The following is a 17,765-nucleotide window of genomic DNA, read 5'->3' as shown; positions in this document are numbered from 1 at the left end:
AGGGACGTAGGCAGAGGGCCGGAGTGACCGTGGCCGGGGGACAGCCAGCTGCCGGGGCTTGCTCCCACGGACGAGCGGGAGTGTGTGGGGGAGGAGGAGCCGCTGACCCAGGCCTCTGGGTGTGACTTGGGAGGACAGCCCAGGGGAAGGGGAACTGCTTCGGCCCCAGGGTGGGGCTAGCGCCCGAGCAGGGCCGAGCAACGTGGGGACAAAAGAGCTGAGGGGGATGTTGGCACTGCGGGGGCATCACTTGGCAGCGGTGCCCGGAATGAATCCGATAATCCTACAAGTGGCTTTTTAGGCTTGAAACATTTCCTGCAGTGTTGGAGAGCCGGGTTTGGCCATACTCCCCTGGTGGCCTTTGGTAGGAAGTCACCACATACTGGCCGGGAGGGATGGAGACACCCTCAGGAAACCGGTCAGCTTTTTCCTTTCTTGGGCATTTTTCCAAAATACTTTTACCGTCCTCTTCCCCCGCGGAGGACGAAGGTGGTGAGCTAAGTGCCTTGGTTATAAAAGAAAGGCCTCTGTGACCAGCCCAGAATAAGCTGATGACCGGCTGACTGTGTCCAAGAGATCTTAGCGTCCAGAGACTGTCCTCCACAATGAGAGGGTTCTAGTTTTCAAAGCGATTAGTGGAGGAAAGATTTTTTTTTTCAGGAAATAATTCAGAAATAAGACAGTGAAGACAATCCCTTCCCTGAAAGTGAATGGAACTTCATTTTTTTCTTGGACCTCAACATTGTCAGTCTTGTACTCCAGGGCCTCTCCTTGTTCAGTAACTTTGAGGGCTGTGACCTGAGTCTTCCTAGATGTTGGGAACAGACCCTGCTGAGCTGATTCTCTGAGAATTTAAATTATCTGCACCGGATCTTCCTTGCCAAAGATTGAGCTGTGACTCTCTTACCCATGCCATTGGAGTTGTTTGGGGAGTATTAAGGAGATTTAGACACTTAGTACTTGAGATATGTGAGGTACAGAGTAATTCTGAGGTTGCTATTATCTGTGTAACAGCACCAAGAGTCAGCACCTTCTCACTGTTTCCAAGTTGAAGCAGTTTCGTCCTGACCAGCTGAGACGAGATCCAGGCCAATCTCTTGTGAATTAGGAGGCTCCCGAACCAGCCTTTGCAGACTTGCCCTTTTAGGAGAGTCCTAATTGAGATTTATTCACTCTGGCCAGAAATGGGGAAATGGGGTAGTCTCTTTGTTGTTAACACATACCAATTTTAAAAAGAGAGTGGGGATATTTTTTTTTAACTTTTTTTTCTTTTTTCTTTTTAATAAATTTATTTATTTGTTTGTTTGTTTACTTTTGGCTGTGTTGGGTCTTCGTAGCTGTGTGCGGGCTTTCTCTAGTTGCAGTAAGCAGGGGCTACTCTTCATTGCGGTGCATGGGCTTCTCATTGTGGTGGCTTCTCCTGTTGCGGAGCACCAGCTCTATGCGTGCGGGCTTCAGTAGTTGTGGCACGCGGGCTCAGTAGTTGTGTCTCACGGGTTCTAGAGTGCAGGCTCAGTAGTTGTGGCGCATGGGCTTAGCTGCTCTGCACCATGTGGGATCTTCCCGGACCAGGGCTCAAACCCATGTCCCCTGCATTGGCAGGCGGATGCTTAACCACTGCGCCACCAGGGAAGTCCCAAGCGTAGGGATATTTAAGCCCACAAGTTATCTGAGGTCTTTCTCAGTCTGGTTGGTTTAATAGCATTATAACATGAGACGGGAATATTTTTGTATTTACCCTAAATCAAATATGTTCTACTTTTTACCACCTTCATGGTGCCTAGGGTTTTGCATTACTGTGCAGTGACATGATGGCAAACGGTCCCTGAAACTCAATTCTCAACATTTTGTTTGTGTATGTGTTTTGTTGGTTGCAGAATGTGGAAATAGCAGCAGGCAGTTTTATTTGAGCTTTCCCCACGTCTTGGTGTTAACGACTTTAATCTCAGCTCTTACCTTAATATTGAGCTCCACCTTTTCATAACAGATATGAGGTCAGATCCTTGGCCCAAGAGAGAAGGTGAGGATTGCTAAAGTTTGTGCATGGAGTGTGGAAAGTTCATGGGCATTGTGGTCATTTTTCTTTCTGCCATGTACCCTATTTTCCACATAGGGCAATTGATTCAGTTGCTGTCTTTATAAAAACTACTTAATCTTTGTTCTCCCCCTCCCCCATTCAGCTCTTATTCTTTTGAAACCGCACAGAAGAATTTCTTGAATTTTAGAAAGGCATATACAATATTAATAGCTAACATTTATTGACTGGTTAGTCTATGCCAGGCACTTTGCTGAATACTTTATGTGCCTTGTCTCATTTACTGTCTATAACAATCTAGTGAGGAAAGTATTATGATCTCCACTTATTAAAATATTTCCATTTTATAGATGAGGAAACTGAGAGAGATAAAGTAAATTGCCCAAAGTCACGCAGCTAGTAAATGACTGAGCCAGAATTTGAACCTAGGAATTGTGACCTGAGAGCTGACACTGTTACACTGTACTCCTTTCTGTCAAAGCCAATTTTCTTTTGAGATCCCACAGTGCACTTTGAGGACTCAACACTTTTGTCTCTGCCCTGGGTCCCAGGTTCTGTTTAAAGACCAAAAGGAAAGAATGACAAGAAGAAACTGGCTTTAGTGTTCAGAGAATACACATCTGCTATCTATAGTTGGTGACAGAGAGGCTTTTAATAACCTTATTTGGCAGATTGAATATGGAAAATGAGCTTTTTGTTTAGGATTATATAGTGTATTTTGTAGAGATAATGTAGAGGACGAATTTGTATGGAATGGCTTAGATACAGATTTTAGGGGCATAGGGACAAAATAGACCAGGTATTCTCAACCTTTTCCAGTGAAACTGTTTGGTGTTTTTTTGTTTTGTTTTTTTAAATATTTAATTAATTTATTTCTTTGGCTGCGCTGGGTCTTAGTTGCGGCATGCAGGATCTTTAGTTGTGGCATGTGGGATCTAACCTGACCAGGGATCGAACCCGGGCCCCCTGCATTGGGAGCGTGGAGTCTTAACCACTGGACCACCAGGAAGTCCCCACCAGTGAACCTGTTTTTAACTTAAGCGTTTAGCTCCCACAGGCTACCAGTGCTGCCATTGCCTGGAAGTGAGCTGACTGTGCCCCAGGGCCATAGGACAGGGCTTGGTCAAGTCTACTGGTCATACTCTGTCAGCTGTACCTCTTGGGAAGACTTTGCAATCATTGATGGATCCACTAGTTTTTTTCCTCTTGGAACATGAGGTTTTACTAGACCTTGTCCAGTAGACAATCAATAAAACTGAGTAAATACGAGTTGGGAAAGTAATTATAAGCTTGTGCTCTGAAGCCTGGGTTTGAACCTTCCTTACCTGCTGCTTGCTACTCATATAGCTTTGGGCAGGTTCTTTAACTTCTCTCTGCCTCAGCTTCCTTATCTGTGAAAGAGGGGAAATAGTAATACTGACCTCATAGGGTTGTTTCGAGGATTCAATGAGTTTTAGTGTATTAAGAATGGAACTGGCATATAGTAAGTACTCAGTAAGCATTAGGTATATTAATCTATGTGGTTGAGAGGGAAGAGTTGAAGCAAGGTGGAAAACTGTTCTCAGCTTTGAAAGGCTCACAGCATGTCTGAAGGAGTAAGTGCTGGGTGGAGGGGGGTGGGGTGCATCAAGAAGCGTGAAAGAACCTTGGATCCAGTACATGGAAATAGGATGGCACCTGCCGTCACCTGCTCAACCCAGAGCCTCCCACCTGGTGCTCTAGTGGGTGAGTGGACCATAAAAACTTGCCTCGTTTTGGGGGTGGGGGTAGAAGCTAGGGTGATAACTGTTTGTACTGCCTCTTCAAGGTGGTGCTGGGCCAAGCCACTTCTGGAGATCCTAGCGGACTGCCCGTTATTTACTGCTGCCTTTTTGTACCTTCAGCATCTGTTTCATTTGTTTACCTCATCTTTGTAGTTCTCAAATCTGGTCCTCATGATTTGCTCTTTAATATCAGAGTACCCCTCCATTCATTGGTTCTGGAGAAGTTCTCCAGTGAGTTACTTAAAGGTTTTAGACCAAAAAAAAAAAAAAAAAATCCTTGGTAAAAGGAGGTGGGTTTATTTATTGCAGAACTTCTCCAAGCCTTTACTATGCTCATGTGAAATTATGACTCTAAGAGAGGCAGGTATTGGATACTGGGTCTTTCAAACCAATTTGACCACGGAACTTTTTGAGAAGCATCTTGAGATTCTGTGGAAGCTTCTCTGGGAAACAGTGCAGCAGACTCTGGATTTGGGGATGAATTGAAAATTTCTAAAGGAATTCAGAGGTTTGGGGGTGTGTGTTAAACTGATTTGCTTTTTATTGGGCACCTATAATATACCAGCTACTTTCAGGAACTTTATTAGTTAGGAATTAGGCCCCGTGAGAAGTTAAATAACAGCTAATATAGCTAGGAAATAGCAGAGACAGAATTCATCAAACCTAGTCAGTCTGAATCTGCAAAGTATACCATGCTGACATCCACCGTTTTTAGGAAGTTCTATTTGCTTAGGAAACCGTACATCTTGATACGTCTTCAGTATACTTTCTTTTTTTTTTTTAACATTTTTATTGGCGTGTGATTGCTTTACATTGTTGTGTTAGTTGCTGCTGTATTACAAAGTGAATCAGCTATATGTATACATACATCCCCATATCCCCTCCTTCTTGCGTCTCCCTCCCTCCCACCCTCCCTATCCCACCCCTCTAGGTGGTCACAAGGCACTGAACTGATCTCCCTGTGCTATGCGGCTGCTTCCCATTAACTATCTACTTTACGTTTGATAGTGTATATATGTCCGTGCCACTCTCTCACTTTATCCCAGCTTACCCTTCCCCCTCCCCATATCCTCAAGTCCGTTCTCTAGTAGGTCTGTGTCTTCATTCCCTTCTTGCCCCTAGGTTCTTCATGACCTTTTTTTTTTTTTTTTTCAGTATACTTTCTCAAATGGAAGTCAGTGGCCTTGTTAGCCCTTTGTATTGGACAGGTAGTGAGAGTGCTTAAGCAGCCTCTATAAATAGCATAGGCAGAGGAGAAAGAGGGAATGAGAATTAAAGAGGAAAGGAAAGAAGAGGAAGTGCTGTGAGACTGAGAGGCTGATGATGGAGCCACTGTGGTGGTGCCCATGCCAGAAGTGGCCTGGCCTGTTTAGCCCACAGAGCTCTTGGGTGTTCTTCATAAAACCTCCGGAGAGTGGTCTTGTAAAAACTGATGTAACTTGAGGGCTGAAATGCTTAGAAGTAATGAGTTGAGCATGTACAACTCTTTTGGTTAAAAGATACTTCTGACTGCATTGATTTTGATTTCTGATTGTGTTCATAACTGCACATTCAGAATCCAGCACAGGTTTAATGTAGAACAAGTCAGTGAGGTTTTCCAAGTCCCAGCTATGAGAACTCTGTTGTTCTGTTCTCTAGACTGACTGACTGTATCTCCTTCCTTTCCCGCCCTTCTGTTTCCTGCCTTTGGCTGTTTGTGGTTGGAAGGAGATGAACTAGGGAAAAGGAACCAGAACGCATAGCTGTGGTGAGGTTTGGGCTTATCTGGGACTTATGTATGTTCTGTTCCCCCTCCTTCTCTTCTTCTGGATCAGCAAAGCTTGATTGCCCCATATATCTAACTCTAACTGCTGCAGCAGTACACCAAAACAGGTATTCCTCTATGGAATAATTATAGTGTCGTTAGAATAGGAAAAGAGGGAATTCCCTGGCAGTCCAGTGGTTAGGACTCCATGCTTTCATTATCCTGGGCCTGGGTTTGATCCCTGGTTGGGGAACCAAGATCCCATAAGCCGCTTGGCGTGGCCAAAAAAAAAAAAAAGAAATACATATATATACTTTTTTTAAAAAAAGGAAAGGTAAAGAATTTATAGGTAAATTTTCACTTGGTGTTTTCCTTGTGTTTTTGTGTCTGTTGGAATTGTCAAGCAAAAATCAAACAAAAAAAAATAGTGGGCCCAGTTCACATCATGAAGCATTTGAGCAAGAAATGAATTGAACCAACTTGCTACCTTTCTGGCAGATGAACTGACAGTTTTTGTTTTCAGAATTCTCACACTGATCTTTTTTTTTTTTTTTTTTTAAAGAAATTCACGTTCTTTTATTTATTTATTTATTTATTTATGACTGTGTTGGGTCTTCGTTTCTGTGCGAGGGCTTTCTCTAGTTGTGGCAAGTGGGGACCACTCTTCATCGCGGTGCGCGGGCCTCTCACCATCGCGGCCTCTCTTGTTGCGGAGCACAGGCTCCAGACGCGCAGGCTCAGTAATTGTGGCTCACGGGCCCAGTTGCTCCGTGGCATGTGGGATCTTCCCAGACCAGGGCTCGAACCCGTGTCCCCTGCACTGGCAGGCAGATTCTCAACCACTGCGCCACCAGGGAAGCCCACACTGATCTTTTTAAGGGACTTGGCTTAGCGGTCTTATTTGTTCTTCTAAACCCTATCCCACCCCCCCACCCCCCAAAAAACAAAACAAAACACATTTCACTTGGGATAGTACAGTAATTGGAGAAACTATAACAATGGATGAAAGGGAGTAGTTGCCATCTTAGAATGAAAAGAGTACCTTAGAAGCGTTCAGGGGACTTCCCTGACGGTCCAGTGGTTAGGACTCGGTGCTTTTACAGCTGGGGGCCTGGGTTCGATGCCTGGTGTGATCCCTGGTCGGGGAACTAAGACCCCCAAGCCACACAGTGTGGCCAGAAAAAAAAAAAACTGTTCAGGAACAGAAAGAGCTGCTCTTTTATTGTGATTTTGTTGTATCTTAGAACATGATTTGTTGTTGCCACTGTTTTTTGTAAGAGCATGTCTCCAGTTGGAAGTGAAAGCCAGGGGAAAAAAATAATGTCTTCCTGAGACATGCTGCTACACTCCTTGCTTACCAACCACACTGTGTATGCTTGAATCCCCAGCTACGCTGTGAGTTTCTCAAAGCTGGGAACAGATTTTGATTTAACTTTTCCTCACTTCAGAGCTATGTTCATTAAGAATAATATCTAACATGGGACTTCCCTGGTGGTCCAGTGGGTAAGACTCCATGCCCCCAATGCAGGGGGCCTGGGTTTGATCCCCGGTTGGGGAACTAGATCCCACATGCTGCAACTAAGATCCCGCGTGCCGCAACTAAGACTCAGTGCAGCCAAAATAAGTAAGTAATTAAATAAATAAGTAAATAAAAATATTTAAAAAAAGAATAATATCTAACACTTAATAAGCACGTACAGTCTGCCAACCACTGTCCCAAAAGGGTGACTAGTGAAAACCATATTAGCTGTTGTACCTTGGAATGTAGTTGGGTAAACTCTAGCAAGGGAGCTTTTCTTCCCAGGTGTCATCAGGACCATTTTCTAAGCCGGGGTGTTCTGCTGGTGTGAAGGTTCTCCCTACCACTTTGCCCTGGAGGCTTTCTTGACCAGGCAGTGCTAAGTAGGTCTTCTTGGAGCTCACACTGACCCTGTCCTTAACATAGTTCCGCAGACCTGAAAGTTCACTATAGCCTAGCGGTGATAGGTGAGATAGCCATGCATCTCGTTTACCAGACTTGAATAGGAATAATTGCCCATCAGTGATCCGCTTTAGTGAAGAGAAACTCCGGAATATAGCACCACCATGCTCTGGTATGGTCATAACCAAAATCATCTCTCCAGTCCTGTACTTGGAACTATTGGGGTTGCATTATGCTGGTGTCTGATGAGTGTTTGCCATAGATGGACAATCCTGGGTTTGGGCATGTTATTTCAACATCTTGAGTTGGAGAGACAGCCAACATTATTGAATGTGGGCTATTAACTTGTTTTAGTTTACAGCCATGAATTCCACAGATGGACTTTTGCAATATAAGAAATGTACATCTGTCCTCTCAATTGTGTCTTGATCTTTCTTTCATTTGGGTGAAAAGAGAAGGCACTCATCAGTACTCATTCTGTATTGAGGACTTCTGATTAACTTCCAAAGTTTATCTCTTCACCTGTCTCCAGTAGAGAATTTTAAATGTACTTTTTCTGATCTTTCTGGAAGAAGTGTTTTCTTCTAACATTGAACGAAATAATTTGGTCTCATTTTTTTAGAGTGGCGAAGTGATTTAGACAGCTGGGCTACCACAATGTTCCTGTTTCACAGCATTAATAGCAAAGGGTTTTAGATGGGTGGGCTAGTCTTAATAGGAGTGGGGAGGGTAGATTGGCTGTTTCCCTTAACAAAGGAATCGAACAAGTAACTTTCACAAAAGAAGAACAAATAGTCAATAAACAAGAAAAACATCAAACAAAGATATTTAAGAAGAGATATCCCTGCTGTTTGGCAAGGATATGGGGGAAATGGGAACTCAAAAACTACTGGTGGGAGTGTAAAACTGTACAAACTTTTTGGAGGACAGTTTGGCAACATAAACCTTAATGTTTTTTTTTTTTTTTTAAACCTGTTTATTTATTTATTTATTTATTTTGGCTGCGTTGGGTCTTTGCTGCTGTGCTGAGGCAGGCTTTCTCTAGTTGCGGCGAGCGGGGGCTACTCTTCGTTGTGGTGTGCGGGCTTCTCATTGCGGTGGCTTCTCTTGTTGCAGAGCATGGGCTCTAGGCGCACGGGCTTCAGTAGGTGCGGGCTGTGGGCTCAGTAGTTGTGGCGCGTGGGCTTAGTTGCTCCGTGGCATGTGGGATATTCCCAGACCAGGGCTCGAACCCGTGTCCCCTGCGTTGGCAGGCGGATTCTTAACCACTGTGCCACCAGGGAAGTCCAACCTTAATGTTTTTAATTTTTTTTTTTTTTTCTTTTTGGTGTGGACCAGTTTTAAAGTCTTTATTGAATTTGTTACAGTATTGCTTCTGTTTTATGTTTTGGTTTTTTGGCCACGAGGCATGTGGGATCTTAGCTCCCCGACCTGGGATCGAACCCGAACCCCCTGCATTGGAAGGTGAAGTCTCAACCACTGGATCGCCAGGGAAGTCCCTAAACCTTAATGTTCTTACCCTTTGATCCAGCAATTGCATTTCAAGGAGTTTATCATAAGGCAGTAATAAAAATGTTCATTAGTAGACCAGAACAAAAACACTCATAACAGCATTGTTTGCAATAGTGAAAAGTTGGGAATATTTTATAGCCATTAAAAGTCATATTCTTGAAGAATATGGGGAAATTTTTATTATATAAATATTATATAATAGAATATTATATAAAGTAAAACATTTTTATTTTACAGTAGGAAAAGGGGTAAGGTATAAAATGATAGTAATCTAGTTATAAAAATGTATTTATGACGTGTGTGTGTGTATATATACCTATATAAAAAACCTGGGAGGTTGTAACTCAGTGGATTATAAGAGTGTCCTGTGGCAGGGTTAAGGCTGATTAAAAAATAAACTCCAGGGGCTTCCCTGGTGGCGCAGTGGTTGAGAGTCTGCCTGCCAATGCAGGGGACACGGGTTCGAGCCCTGGTCTGGGAAGATCCCACATGCCGCGGAGCAACTAGGCCCGTGAGCCACAATTACTGAGCCTGCGCGTCTGGAGCCTGTGCTCCGCAACAAGAGAGGCCGCGACAGTGAGAGGCCCGCGCACCGCGATGAAGAGTGGACCCCGCTCGCTGCAACTGGAGAAAGCCCTCGCACAGAAACGAAGACCCAACACAGCCATAAATAAATAAATAATAGGGAAAAAAAAACAAAAAAAAAACCTCCATGAAAAACAGTGTTCTATAGAGCTGTGCATTCCTTTATCAGGAAACCAGATAGTAAAGAATCCAATTAAGATATTGATATTTTGGGTGCTTAGCAGAGTGCAAGTTAAAGGTTTGTATTCCTCATTAGAAACTTTGTTTCTTATTTGAAGCAAAATACATTCATTTATTATCCTTCAATTCTAGAATCTCAGGATAGGGAGGGAATGCAGTTTAAAGTATGCCCTGTGTCAAAGGCCTCACACATCTTTCTGTCATGTGAATTTTAAGCATTCCTAATATGTCCTTCCTCTTGGACCCTTAGTGTGTCATTAGTTTGAGGATTTTAACACTTCTTTATTTTCCTGAGCATCCTTGTTTACCTTTTTTCAAGACCTGTTTGTTTCTAAGGGAACAGTCCAGTTTCCATGTTTTATTTAAGTGAAGATCTTATGAGTTGATTTTCAAGCAGTTAGCTTCTTAGTTTTTCTTTTTAGTTGTCAGAAGTGAGATCGAGGTCATTAATTGTAGATTAAAAAGATAGTCTAAAACTTTTTCTTATTAGGAATTGTACATTCTAGGTGTGAAGATAACCAATGTATGATCCTGGTGTAGATACCAAGCTCTCCCCACCTCTTCCTGGGATAGCTGCTGGGACTTATGAAAAAGGAGAGCTTGCTACATTTCCTGAGGTTGAAAAGAAGATTGTAACACAGCCTTGAACCGTTTGTACCCTGTAAATGGAATAGCGACAGAACACTTGGGGAGACTGAACAAGAAGTCTCCATGTTGCTCTGTCTTTGATCCAGTATGAGAGCACGTCATGACTGGCGCGGTTGGTCTATCGTAGCCTACGGACTCTGCTGCAGGTGGTGATAGGCATCTTTCTTCCCAGGGAATGTTTGAGCTACAAAGTACGATTTTTAGTTTACTATTAGGAGAAGCAGTTATTTATTCTAGACAGGTTTTTTGTTTGTTTGTTTCTTTCTTTCTTTCTGATTAAATATTGACTAAATGTGTTTGGGAAATGCTTAAAATCTACATTGCGTCTCCAGTATAATGTATCTTTAAATAATACCCTGCTCTGTTTTTTTCCAGGGGTGAGCCCCTCCAGACTCCGAATAGGAGATCAAGAATTTGATTCATTGCCTGCTTTACTGGAATTCTACAAAATACACTATTTGGACACTACAACATTGATAGAACCAGTTTCCAGATCCAGGCAGGGTAGTGGAGTGATTCTCAGGCAGGAGGAGGCAGAGTATGTACGAGCCCTCTTTGACTTTAATGGGAATGATGAAGAAGATCTTCCCTTTAAGAAAGGAGACATCCTGAGAATCCGGGATAAGCCTGAAGAGCAGTGGTGGAATGCGGAGGACAGCGAAGGCAAGAGGGGGATGATTCCAGTCCCTTACGTCGAGAAGTATAGACCTGCCTCCGCCTCAGTATCGGCTCTGATTGGAGGTAACCAGGAGGGTTCCCACCCACAGCCACTGGGTGGGCCGGAGCCCGGGCCCTATGCCCAACCCAGCGTCAACACTCCGCTCCCTAACCTCCAGAATGGGCCCATTTATGCCAGGGTAATCCAGAAGCGAGTCCCTAATGCCTACGACAAGACAGCCTTGGCTTTGGAGGTACATAATGTGCAAAATGTAGAAAGAAGAGATCTGCTACAGGGTCTCCCTTTCAGACCTCTTAGAGCTTTGTAGGAATGCTGAATACAAGCAACAGCATTGTGATGTTGTTATAGATGTCGAATGGTACTTTACCATTAAGTACTGGTTTTGGCATTTAATGTTGGGTTTTCTCTTTTTTATAGAAAACCTATTTTGGAATGAGCTTAAAACTGTATAACTGAATGTTCTGATTGATCTACTAAACCATACTTTGGCTACTTTAATAACACTACCTGAATTCACAGGAATTAACCTAAAATATTTTTTCTCATCTTCTATGTTCTAATCTGTTTCTTTCTTTCTGTTTATCATTATCTAAAACAAGGTGGGCTCACACAGATTTGAGTACAATAAGTGGTCTCTATCAAAATACTTAAACTAATTTTCTTATAAAAATATAATGTTTTTACTTTAGGGGGTATGGGGTTTCTTACCATTGATTGATTGTATTCATCAAGTAATTCAGGAGGAACAGTAAAGTGTATAGATATGAAGAGATACATACCCAAAAGTATTAATTCCCAGGAGCAGCAGGTTTACTTGGTCTTTGTTGTTTAATGCATTTTATAGACATGAAGCCAGTTCCTCCTGAGGAATGAAGTTTTGCCTTTTACGGGTGAATAGTTATCCTTGGTAGCCCATCTCCTCTCGCCAACCATTGCATTGTATTTATTCCTGTCTTTAGCACTCACAGCTTTGTCCCTTATCTCCTCTCTTTCTCCTTCCCTCCCTCCCTTCTTTTCTTCTTCCTTTCTGAGTTATGCAGAGCTAGTGGTTCAGCATAAAAGCTAGTGTAGAAGTAGCATGCTTTCCCATCTTTCAGAGCCTTTCAGATATGGTAACTTGAATGTAAGTAGCTAAATTTCATAAGCACAGGCTGAAGTTATGTGAGCACAAGTTAGCCGAGAAGGTGCAAAACTATATTCTTGTAAACTGAAATCTCTAAATTTTGTTTCCTTTGGGTCATGTTTATACACTGAGGCGTGGGAGCATTAGCCTGTACAGTGAGCTGGAATTTATTTGAAGTAGTCTCTGATGTTACTGGATTTGAAATTTTTCTTTTATATTCTGAATAATGGGTGCAAAAGAAGGTTAGTTAGGTCTTACAGGTTTGACTGAAAAATGTGTGTTTTTAAGAGATCATGTTGTGACTTAAAAGAATTGTGTCCTGGTTTTGATGAGGAATGAAATGTATGTTGTCTAGGTCACACCACTTTTTCCCACTTAGAGTTTGGAGGATAAGGAAAACAAGTTTCTAGCCTCATGTTTTCATTCAAGTTCAGATGATGGCAACAACCAACATGGTGCTGTGCACATGACAGTTGTGACTCCTGATATTTATTGCAGACTCTGTTAGCACTGGGCTGGAGTGTGAAAATAGCATTCTTGGAACAAGCCAGCTGACACCCAGGAGAGAATAGTTATCACATTAATTTTGCTTCCATTTGCAATTCCTTTCTCAAAGAGAATTGTTTTGTTTTGTTTTGTTTTGTTTTGTCTTTTGGCTGCACTGTGTGGCTTGCGGGATCTTAGTTCCTCGACCAGGGATTGAACCCGGGCCCACTGCAATGAAAGCGCCAAGGCCTAACCACTGGACCACGAGGGAATTACCAGAATTGTTTTTTGTTTTTTTAATACATTTATTTATTTATTTTTTGGCTGCGTTGGGTTTTCGTTGCTGCACGCGGGCTTTCTCTAGTTGCGGCGGGCGGGGGCGACTCTTTGTTGCGGTGCGTGGGCTTCTCATTGTGTTGGCTTTTCTTGTTGCGGAGCACAGGCTCTAGGCGTGTGGGCTTCAGTAGTTGTGGCACGTGGGCTCAGTAGTTGTGGCATGCGGGCTGTAGAGCTCAGGCTCAGTAGTTGTGGCGCATGGGCTTAGTCGCTCTGCGACATGTGGGATCTTCCCGGACCAGGGATCGAACCTGTGTCCCCTGCATTGGCAGGTGGATTCTTAACCACTACTCCACCAGAGAAGTCCCACCAGAATTGTTTTTAATGATGCCTGCCTTGATTAGAGGCTTTAGTACTCAAAGATGGTTGAGCTGTTCTGCTACTGTGAAACCTAAATCTTGCGAAATAAAAACTAAAGTGGAAGACTAGTTTATGATTTCAGTAAGTTTTTTTTTTTGATTGGATATTAGTTTTGAGCCACATGTGTTGATTGATGAAGATAGCTTCTTTCAAGTTAGAACAAATACCCCCAAATAATAGCTTTAAAACACTGTATGTACTTAAAAAACATGATGTTAGTTTAGCATCATAGAAATCTGGAGCTGGAAAAGACCTTAGATATCCTTATTCGTTGTATGAAAAAAACTTATGTTGAGACAAATCGAATGGGTTGTTTAAACTAGTTGGAGGTGGAGATATGAGGAACCCAGATCTACGTTGGTGCCTTTTCAACCATACCCAGATTCAATCTGCGATTCTTTTTGTTTTAGAACAGTGATGCTGCCCTCCTCAGTGTACGTTTCGTGTGGTGTCACTGACAGCATATCCTCAGTTGTATTCTCTATGCAGGGAGGCAGTTTTCCTTTCCCATCTCTGGTTTTTCATAGGAACTGATGCCTCATCCCTATTGAGATGAGGCTAGGAGGTAAGATTAGGAGACTCTGGCTTTCTGACTGTAGCATTCTGATAAGAAAAACATTCATTGCTATATTTGACCCACTATAAATTTAGATCTGTAGGGGCTTCCCTGGTGGCGCAGTGGTTGAGAATCTGCCTGCCAATGCAGGGGACACGGGTTCCAGCCCTGGTCTGGGAGGATCCCACATGCGGCGGAGCAACTAAGCCTGTGAGCCACAGCTACTGAGCCTGCGCGTCTGGAGCGCGTGCTCCGCAACAAGAGAGGCCACGACAGTGAGAGGCCCGCGCACCGCGATGAAGAGTGGCCCCCGCTCGCCGCAACTGGAGAAAGCCCTCGCACAGAAACGAAGACCCAACGCAGCCAAAAATAAATAAATTAATTAATTAAAAAAAAATTTAGATCTGTAGATGAGCTAGGCACGTTTTAGTGGAGTATTACAGTTAACTTGAAATTGATAAATTAGAATCATTGCATTTTAGAATTGGGCAGAACCCTAGACATAATAGGGTTCAGACTGCTCCACAGTGCCCTAACATTTCCCAGGAGGGAGCTGAGGATGCAAGGTTCTGGGTTCCCTCTCATGCTTTAATCAACGCAACTCTGTTTTTCACTGTGTTATATATCAGGGTCTCTCTAAGATTTTTTAAGTACAGAGGGTTTCTGTACTTAAAATAATAAATTAAAAAAATTGTTCAAGATCCACCTGTCCTCATCTTACAGATGGATGTTTCCTGCATGGTATATTTGCTGTGAACGGAGCCCTCCAGTAGAATATAAGTTAATGCCTATTTCCTCTTTTCCTACCCATCAGATTTCTCTAGTAGGAATGAAGCCTGTTGGAAAGAAGGGATTAATTCTAGCTAACAACCAAAGTAGGGGTATTCCTCTGCCCACTGTAATTCTGGGGGAATATAACTGAACCAGGAAGACACCATCTGTTCCATCCATAGCTTCTAATGAAGACAGATTTTAAACAAATGTAGATATGCTGAGTGTTTTGAAGGAGAAACACTGGAAGTAACACTAGAACAGTGCAGAGGCACCTTTTATTTTTTTGATCTTAGATTTGATCTAAGATTTTTTTTTTTTAAGAAATGGAAGTTTATTTTTTTTTTATTTTTTTCTGGCTGCGTTGGGTCTTTGTTGCTGCTTATGGGCTTTCTCTAGTTGTGGCGAGCAGGGCTACTCTTCATTATGGTGCACGGGCTTCTCATTGCAGTGGCTTCTCTTGTTGCAGAGCCGGGGCTCTAGGTGCGTGGGCTTCAGTAGTTGCGGCCCACGGGCTCAGTAGTTGAAGCAGTGGGCTCTAGAGCGCAGGCTCAGTAGTTGTGGCTCACGGGCTTAGTTGCTTCGCTGCTGATCTAAGATTTTGATTTGATTGGTTTTTGTTTCATGCTTATGGCTCCATGGGAACTTGAATAGTGAATTTATCTTGTAAATTGCAGGTGTTAAAATTTATTTTATGCCTCTGTAGACTGTCCAGAATAATCACATTATCTTTTTTCTTTTTTTTAATATTTATTTATTTTTTGGCTGCATTGGGTCTTAGTTGTGGCACGCAAGATCTTCGTTGAGGTGTGCGGGCTTTTCTCTAGTTGTGGCGTGTGGGCTCCAGAGTGCGTGGGCTCTGTAGTTACGGCACTTAGGCTGTCTAGTTGTGGTGCTCGGGCTTAATTGCCCTGTGGCATGTGGGATCTTAGTTCTCCGACCAGGGATCTAACTGGCGTCTCCTGCATTGCAAGACGGATTCTTAACCACTGGACCAACAAGGAAGTCCCTCACATTATCTTTTTAAATAAATTTATTTATTTATTTATTTTTGGCTGCATTGGGTCTTCCTTGCTGCATGTGGGCTTTCTCTGGTTGCAGTGAGCGGGGGCTACTCTTCATTGTGGTGTGCAGGCTTCTCCTTGCGGTGGCTTCTGGCACGTGGGCTCAGTAGTTGTGGCTCACGGGCTCTAGAGCGCAGGCTCAGTAGTTGTGGCGCACAGGCTTAGTTGCTCCACGGCATGTGGGATCTTCCCGGACCAGGGCTTGAACCCGTGCCCCCTGCATTGGCAGGCGGATTCTTAACCACTGCACCTCCAGGGAAGCCCCCCCATTATCTTTAAATGTACTAATCATGTAACTTCCATTTTCTGGCATCTTGCCTTTGGTAGATAAGACTTATGAGTAACCAAGGAGCTTCTCAGGTGGACTTAGGCATGGACCAGTCCTTCAGGGCACAGATAAGGGAAGGTGTAAAGTGCTTTGGGTCCCTGATTATATGCAGCAGTGACTACATCAACTCTACATCTCCCCATGTGGAACTCTGTGAAGCCTAAGTTATTTAGGCCTTTTGACCTATGTATGGAAAAGTGGAGTGAAGACCTTAATTTTCCCTGTGATCCAAAGAGAAAAAATGAGATTAGAAAGTATAAGAACCTGAGTGACAAGTCTTGGCTGTGTTCAGTTTGTCTTTTTCTGGAATTGTAGCTGTAGATTTCTATATTGTTCATTGAGACAGGTGTCTACTTTCCCTCTCCTTCCATCCTTTTTGGACTTCTTCATTTCAAATGACAGTATCTCAGTGGGAAGAGAGTTTGGAAGTAAACTAATCCAGCTTCTTGGACATTGAAGGCAGGCCCTCTGGTATCCTTAGAGATAAATTAAAATAATTTTTTAAATTAAAGTATAGTTGATGTACCATATCATGTAAGTTATAGGTGTACAACATAGTGATTCACAATTTTTAAAGGTTATACTCCATTTATAGTTATTAGAAAATATTGGCTATGTTCCCTGTGTTGTAAATATATCCTTGTAGCTTATTTTAGTTTTTGATAGTTTATTTTGTTTTTTGTTTGTTTGTTGTTTTTTTGGGTTTTTTTGGCCACGCCGCACGGCATGTGGGATCTTAGCTCCCCGACCAGGGATTGAACCCGCACCCACTGCAGTGGAAATGCAGAGTACCAACCCCTGGGCCGCCGGGGAAGTCCCCCTTGTAGCTTGTTTTGTACATAATGGTTTGTACCTTCTTAATCCCGTATCCCTATCTCTCTGCCCCTCCGCCCCCAGATGATTTTTAAACATGTATTTGAATTATCTCTACTTTTGGGGAGCTCTCTATCATCCACAACAGTGTAGTCTAGAGGTTCCAGACTTTCTTGGATCATAGAACCCATAGTGTTTCAGTAGTATTTTACAATGTTCCAGGCCAAATGAAATACTTAACAGTTCCATTCATTAATTAAGTCAGTAGGTTCAAACAGCTCAAATATTTATATCTTAATAACTTAGTACCCACTTGAAAAAAATAATAAAAATAATTGGAAGAAAATAATATTTTTGTTTTTATAAAATAACTTCAGTTATTTAACTAATGAGATGTGTACACCTCAGTTTCTCAAACCTTGGGATCATATGGAAGGAACATTGCCACCTTCATTTCCTGTTCTACACTTATTTTCATGAGGTACTTGATTTTTATCACAGCAACTGCCAAAACCCAGCTTTACAAAGATATGACATCTTTGAAAGGGATGTAGTATAATCTGATGTCAAAATTTTTAACTGCCTCGAGCTGGTAGTTCACATGGCATAACAGATGTCAAGTATTGATGTGTTTCCCTCAAAAATTTAAAATACTTGGTGGCACCCCTCTGAATTTGCTGCAGTGCCTCTGACACTGTACAGTTTGGGAACCTCAGGTCTAGTTCACTGGACTAGTTCTTAGAAAATTCTTTATGTTGAGCTAAAATGTACCTGCTCTATGTGGTCATCTCCCCACCTCTCACCAAGGGGATGGGGAGCTTAGTTGCAGTCATTATCAGTTGTTGAACTATAGAAAATCTT

At 42.7% G+C, this 17,765-nt stretch overlaps 1 protein-coding gene across 5 annotated transcripts in view; it reads left to right on the top strand.

The window, feature by feature from the left end:
- The window catches only part of CRK (CRK proto-oncogene, adaptor protein), a 32,692-nt gene that overhangs the window by 496 nt on the left and 14,431 nt on the right, over nt 1–17,765 (top strand). For 4 of the 5 annotated variants that reach the window (XR_014238164.1, XR_014238165.1, XR_014238166.1 and 1 more), the window contains exon 2: nt 10,764–11,299. Coding sequence is in view for 2 of the 5 variants with exons in the window: in XM_082370758.1 (XP_082226884.1) it covers nt 10,764–11,299 (536 nt within the window). In the remaining 3 variants the exon portion in view is untranslated. The remainder of the gene's footprint in view (nt 1–10,763; nt 11,300–17,765) is intronic. The other variant, XM_082370759.1, reaches the window with a different exon arrangement.

The sequence above is a fragment of the Balaenoptera borealis genome (genome assembly GCF_965194805.1).
Source record: "Balaenoptera borealis genome assembly, chromosome: 20".
Taxonomy (NCBI): Eukaryota; Metazoa; Chordata; class Mammalia; order Artiodactyla; family Balaenopteridae; genus Balaenoptera; species Balaenoptera borealis.
The sequence above is the reverse complement of the archived record's forward strand: the minus strand, read 5'-3'. Positions and strand labels throughout refer to the sequence as shown.